The sequence below is a fragment of the Danio rerio genome, chromosome 23 (assembly GCF_052040795.2).
Source record: "Danio rerio strain M-AB ecotype USA chromosome 23, GRCz13ab, whole genome shotgun sequence".
NCBI lineage: Eukaryota > Metazoa > Chordata > Actinopteri > Cypriniformes > Danionidae > Danio > Danio rerio.
Window position 1 is genome coordinate 25939485 of NC_141043.1, and position 6794 is coordinate 25946278.

Genomic DNA, 6794 nt, shown 5'->3' on the forward strand with positions numbered 1-6794 from the left:
AATCTCGGTTTTATCTTTACAGAAAGCTTCCAGTTCTTCTCATGAAAGTCGCATGGGTGAACCCCCGATGGCAGGATCGGCTCATATGAGGACATCTTTCGATCCACCACCAACCACAATCGCCACTGTGCCCCCTTACATCGGTCCAGACACCCCTGCCCTGCGCACGCTCAGCGAATACGCCCGGCCTCACGTCATGTCCCCCACAAACCGCAACCATCCTTTCTTCGTCTCGCTTAACCCTACAGACCCTTTACTGGCATACCACCTGCCAGGCCTCTACAACGCTGACCCCAGCATGCGTGAGCGGGAGCTGAGAGAGCGGGAGATCCGGGAAAGAGAGATTCGTGAGAGGGAGCTCAGGATGGAGAGGATGAAGCCTGGCTTTGAGGTCAAACCTCCAGAGTTGGACAGTCTGCATCCTTCCGCCAACCCTATGGAGCACTTTGCCAGACACGGGCCCATTGGTCTACCTCCCATGGCTGGCCCTCATCCGTTTGCTTCTTTTCACCCGGGACTGAATCCATTGGAGCGGGAACGGCTGGCGCTGGCCGGCCCACAGCTACGGCCTGAAATGACCTACCCTGAGCGGTTAGCCGAGAGGCTACATGTGGAGAGGTTGGCAAATGACCCCATGGCACGATTGCAGATGTTCAACGTGACGCCGCACCACCATCAGCACTCGCACATCCATTCGCACCTACACCTGCACCAACAGGATCCATTGCACCAAGGTGAGGGACCATTCTCTCTGTTCTTGTGTGACAAATTGTTTTATTAGGCCCACATGGAATGTGCGTGCACAGATCTTATTAACTAACTACTTCACAATTTTTGTGTATTTATGTAATGTAGTAACAAATCAGATTGTTTTTTTGTTGACAAATTAGAGCTTTTTGGCTACCAATTAGAGAACAGAACTGTAAACTGTAACAGAACTGTAAAGAGAAATTCGTTGTTTAAATGTGTTTTTCTGTGTTCTTAAAGAATTCTTACAGAAAATGTGAAAACTGTCCACAGATTTCATTTGGGCCATTAGAATTCATTTAATTGTATAAGTATAAATGTATTTAATCTGTCTATAAAGGAATTTTATAAATGTCTTAATCAGGGGTGCCCAAACTTTGTCCTGGAGGGCCGGTGTACTTCAGATTTTAGCTCCAACTTGCCTCTAAACACCTGCAAGGGATGTTTCTAGAAAGTCTAGTAAGAGCTTGATTAGCTAATCCAGGTGTGTTTGATTGGGGTTGAAACTAACCTTTGCAGGACACCGGCCTTCCAGGATTGTGTTTGGACACCCCTGGTCTAAATGAATTATGCTTGAATAAATTTTCTAAATGTGTGTAAATGAATTGTGCTTAAATGACTTTTCTAAATATGTGTAAATAAATTGTGCTTTATCTTTGTTAAAGTTTTTATGAAAAAGGGTTGCAATGAGAGATTTCTGGCAAATAAACCAATAATTAGTTTGAAACTGGCCAACAACCTATTAGCTTGCAATATTTAGAATCAGTATTTATTGTAAAAAATTTTAAATGAATTTAGATTTGCAAAATTGCAGAGAATGAAAAAAATCATTTGAAGATTATTTTAACAATATGCAATTAACAGAATAAAAAATAAATTATTTCATTTGAGATTTTCTGGCTTTTACATTTATTATCTAAATCAATTGTTGATGTACTATTCCATTTGTTTATTAGCTGATCATTTACTATTAAACATATTTTATTGCGTATTTATCCTATATTAAAATTCCATTTTTTGTTAAAATAAAACTGACAAAGACATTGCATTGTTATAATTAAAAATATTTCCCTTGCGTTTTCTGAATATTATACTTTGCAATGTACTTAATAATGTTTCTGTATAAATTATTGATGCACTCGTATTAAGATTCTGGCCTATATATATGAGCTAATTAGTCAAATTTCTTTTATAATTTAAACAGTCACATCATTATGATGTACAATACGAAAAATAGATACAAATTGAGATTCTATTTGAGATTCTGTTTAACCTTAATTCAAAATCAATATTCGGAAATTTGCATGTAAAATTAAATATGCAAGATTGACTGATACCTTAATGTAATATAAGCCAAAAATATTTATTAATATTAAGATTAGTTGTAGTAGATATGATGCAGTCCTACTAATAAATATTACTGTTATTGCATGCTGTTTATTCATGATTTTGCATGATGTTGAATGTCAGTGCTGTCAGTTGCATGCGTGTTTGTGTGTTTATTATACTGTATGTATTGACAATGTACCTTGACAAAAAGCTGCTGACACGGAAAAGGTGGTGGTGAATGTCTTGTGTGTCCCCCAGGTTCTGGGGCACACCCGCTTGTAGACCCTCTAGCCGGAGGACCACACCTCGCCCGCTTCCCGTACCCGCCCGGAGCCATTCCCAACCCGCTGCTCGGACAACCTCCACATGAACACGAGATGCTGCGGCACCCAGTTTTCGGTAAGACTCTCACAAGTGAAACGTCTCCATCTCTAAAGCTCCTTGACCATTGCTTTGACTAATCAGTCCTTGTGCGATTTCGGCAGGCACTCCATATCCCAGAGATCTCCCCGCTGGACTCCCGCCACCCATGTCAGCGGCACACCAGCTGCAGGCCATGCATGCGCAGTCGGCAGAGCTGCAGAGACTCGCCATGGAGCAGCAGTGGCTTCACGGACATCACCACATGCACGGAGGACCTCTGCCAGGACAGGAGGACTATTACAGGTCGGTTCACCACACACACTGACAGACTGAAGATTGGAGTGACTAGGATTTTTTTAAAGGCCTTAAAAAGATAGTTCACCCAAAATGATTTAAATGCCATCATTTATTCACTCTTCACTTGTTTCAAACCGGTTGAATAATGTTGGAAACATGTAATTATTCACTTCCATAGTATTTGTCTGTCCCACTATGGATGTCAATGGTTACAGGTTTTCACCATTCTTTAAAACATCTTTTTTGTGCTCAACAGAACAAAATAAAATGCTTGGACAAGTCAAAGGTGAGTAAATGATGGCTGCATTTTCATTTTTGGGTGAACTAACCCTGTAATGCTTGCTTAGGTGACATCTATTTCATCAATATTTTAATGCTCAGGTTAAATATATTAAATATTCAGTAGATTTAGCATAAAAAATAAATATTAAGTAATCCTTCTTACATCTGGTTTTGGAGTTCGATAATTATAGCTTACTATTATTGAGACCTGCTTTGAATGAGCACCAAATCAGCATATTATAATTGCTTGATTGTCTTTTTTTAATGATCTCATTATTGATTGCATTTGCCTTTAATGTATTAGAGATGACTGCTGAAAATATTGACAATTCAATAAAATATATTAAAATGGAAAACAGTTAAATGTAGAATAGTATAATTATAGTAATAATATTGCTGTTGATCAAATCTATAACAGAAGAGACTACTTCCAAAATCAAAGTTTTCAATAACTCCAAATTCTGTTCCAGTCAGTGCTTTAAACATCATTCATAATGCTGTCTGTGTGTGTTCTCTCTGTATTTTCCAGCCGGTTGAAGAAGGAAAGTGACAAGCAGCTGTGATGAACCGAAGCTCCCAGAGGAGCTCACAGCAGAACAGTCACACACAGGAACTCGCAGGTCCTAGAGACCATTCCAGTTCGGCCGAGAGACGACAACTGTCTGAGGAACCTTCTTTCTGTTCTCAGCTTTCTTCACTATCCCGGACCTTTTTTTTTTTATTAAGACATTGACTTTTTCGGGGGGTTGTATATCGTTCAAGTAGTGACAGCGTCCTCAAGACTGATTGTGACTTTCCTGCATGAACATACTCTGAGAAGCTTCCCTGACGTCTTTTTGTAGGTGCTAGAAAACAAGATACTTTGTCACTGTGCTAATTGGGGGAAACAGAGGAACAGAACAGTCGGGCCATTATATCTGAAAAAGTGCTATCTTAAATTCAATGTTTATTTTAATACATTGTAGGAGGTTTTCATAATGTTAAGAAAAAGCTGCAGCATGGCGTTTTTTTTTTTGTTTTGTTTTGTTTGTTTTTTGAGTCTGTAAATAGTATATAAATATATATATAAATATATACATATATAATTATTACTATTATTATAATAATTATTAGGTGTGGATTCCTAACAGGTTGGTTAGACCTCCAGAATATAATAATTTCCAAGTGTCGTCCCTTGTTTCAGAGGGGAAGGAGATGGCACTGTTAGCGCAGGTAACCATGTCACATGGTTTGCCGGTTTAGAATGGTACCGGATTTTAATCCAATCACCTCTAGAGGTCAAAGCTCAGATGACACTTTTTTTTTTATTTGTTGTTGTGTTTTTCATATCTCAACAGTCTGCGACACACTCATGACACATCATGACCATTTTTATTTGATTTGATGGCTGAACTCAAAGCGAGTTAGTCATTTATAACACTTGAAGGAGGAAGACGTTGATGCGGTGCCTCTAGTATTGCGGCGAGATGCCCATTCAGACAGAATTTTATTGCACTGATTAACCTCAGTTTTTATTTGTAAACTACAATTGGCTTTTTAAGTGCGTTTCCACAGCCGTTGGCTCTGTTTTCTGTGTACCAAAGTTGAACGGCGTTGTGTTTTGCAACTGGCTTCATATCTCAGCTAGTTCTTGCGAAACGAATCGGACTGCTCTTTCTTTTTTCTTTTTTTTTTGTAAGTAACATCTTAATGCACTTTTTTTTTTTTTACTTTGAGATTTACATATTGTCAAAAGGGTGCTGGAAATGATAGCAATGCCCCCCTCACCTCCAGTGTGTCTCCTGAAGTCAGTTTCCTGACCCACTGTACAGATCCATTGAACCATTGTCACTGTGAAGGCGGAGGGCAGACGGTGGCGGAGGACGAGACGTGGTGGAGCTGTACTGCGTGTGTGTGTCTGTGTGTGTGTGTGTGCGCATGTGTTCACAGTAGTGGAGATGATGACCACCGTGTCTCTGCATTGCTGACATACGATGCATGAAGCCTCTTTAGTTGCTCTCCATCATGTCGAGGCTGTGATCACAATCATTGACTGTTACATGCAGTATTTTTGGGTTGGTTGTTCTCCAATTAACGCTCGTTATTTGAACTAACGAATGCTTTTACCTCTGGTCTTTTCGGAGCTTACGGTTCAAAGTACTGTTTTTAAATCCTCCCCTCTTGGTTTCGAGAAAAGCAATGGTCGGAAGAGTGTCTGTTTTTAGCAGTATACGCCCAAAGCTGATCACTTTCTGTAATTGGACTCTGTCATCTGTATCTTTTAATCTGTCTCAGATGTATACAGCGTTTTCTTTTGGTTCCACGCATTTTCTCCTCCTTTCGTCCCTCTTTTTTGTGTCTTAAACCTTTGATGTTGAGTGTTGTCAATGGTTTAGCTTCTCGTTTCAAAGCGGCAATAGCAGAATGTACATTCTGACTGCTAAGATTTATATATACTGGTATCTTGAAGCTTATTGTACATATTAGTAGTCGCCATGGGATGACACAGTGTAAACAAAAAGTAGAGATAATTAAGGCAGATTGTGAGTCCTGTGTTCTCCCCATTTGAGTATTTTGTAATTTTTTTTGACAAATTTGTGGAATTAAAATAAAACTAAGTTACACCACATGGAAACTTGATTTCTAGTTAATATCACTTTTTGTTATATGACATGGCAGAAGTAAATGTTCATGCTGACAAAAAACTTCAAGTGTGTATTCTGTCTTTTTTCCGCACGGTGGATGGATTCATACGAGTGAGTATGAAGTGTCACATGGACTGTATCGATACAAGTGCTTCTGGAGCTTCAAGCAATGTGTTATCCAGCATTTTACAAGCGCAATCATTCTGGGAAATGAGCTTGTAAAGTCAGTTCTGAGAACGGCTCCCACAGTAATAATAATAAATTGTGGACCAAAATAGGGTTTTGAATCCTCAGGAATTCTGCACATTCAAGCATTATGTATGTATTAACATTGTAGGAGTGCATAACACTGACTAAAACCACTTTGTGTGGTCATTTTATATGGCTTTTTTTTTAACTTATTAACCCATAAAAAGTTACATTTTTACATGAGTAATTAGCTTTTAATGTCTGCTAAACCGAAAGGATGCATTTCAGTTCACATTTTCCATATGTAGGTCAAAAAATATTCAGGTACAGATTAAGAAGCTGTTTATCAAGTTAAATTAAAAGGATAGTTCACTCCAAACCGGTTTGACTGACTGACTTCAGTTGGGAAAAAATATATATTTTGAAGGATGTTTGAATCCACTGACTTCCATTGTATTTGTTTTTTATCTACTGTGGAAGTGAGTGGTACAGCTTTTCAGTTTTATTCTAAATGGTTTCCTTTGTGTTTAACAGAATACAGAAATGCATAAAGGCTTGGAACCACTTGAGGGAGATTAAATGCTAAGTGAGTGATTATGAGATTTACAATGTCAATAATGTTTCTCCATAAGGTTTAGTTCATTTTTCTTGTTATTAATGAGATTGTGTATTTCTGCTTGTTCCCCTTCTGCAGTTTGCTGTGCAATCTTTCTAGAACAGAGGCAGATGCATGACAAGTATTTGAGTTTAAATTAGGCATATCAGTGTGCGTGTATGTGTGTGCATCTGCATGCCCGAACCAGTTTAATTGAACATTCATTATATAAGCAAACAAGAAAGAAAAATAGGCATGATTTATGAGCAAAAAGACACCGAGAGGGAATTTATTTACAATGAGTTTATTCACAATTCAGAATAAAACAGGTCCATGTTTATTCTGCCATAGAATATAATATATATTTT

The 6794-nt window shown here is 38.4% G+C and overlaps 1 protein-coding gene across 20 annotated transcripts in view; it reads left to right on the forward strand.

Moving 5' to 3' along the window:
* rerea (arginine-glutamic acid dipeptide (RE) repeats a) overlaps nt 1-5702 on the forward strand; it is a 242115-nt gene extending 236413 nt beyond the window's left edge. For 6 of the 20 annotated variants that reach the window (XM_087307030.1, XM_087307029.1, XM_087307031.1 and 3 more), the window contains 4 exons: nt 23-734; nt 2305-2475; nt 2562-2742; nt 3548-5702. In XM_087307030.1, the coding sequence (XP_087163156.1) occupies nt 23-734; nt 2305-2475; nt 2562-2742; nt 3548-3581 (1098 nt within the window). In that variant the 3' untranslated portion in view covers nt 3582-5702. Of the gene's footprint in view, nt 1-22; nt 735-2304; nt 2476-2561; nt 2743-2992; nt 3023-3547 lie in introns of all 20 variants that reach the window. The other 14 variants (XM_087307036.1, XM_087307035.1, XM_087307037.1 and 11 more) reach the window with 3 other exon arrangements.
* The last annotated feature ends 1092 nt before the right edge of the window (nt 5703-6794 follow it).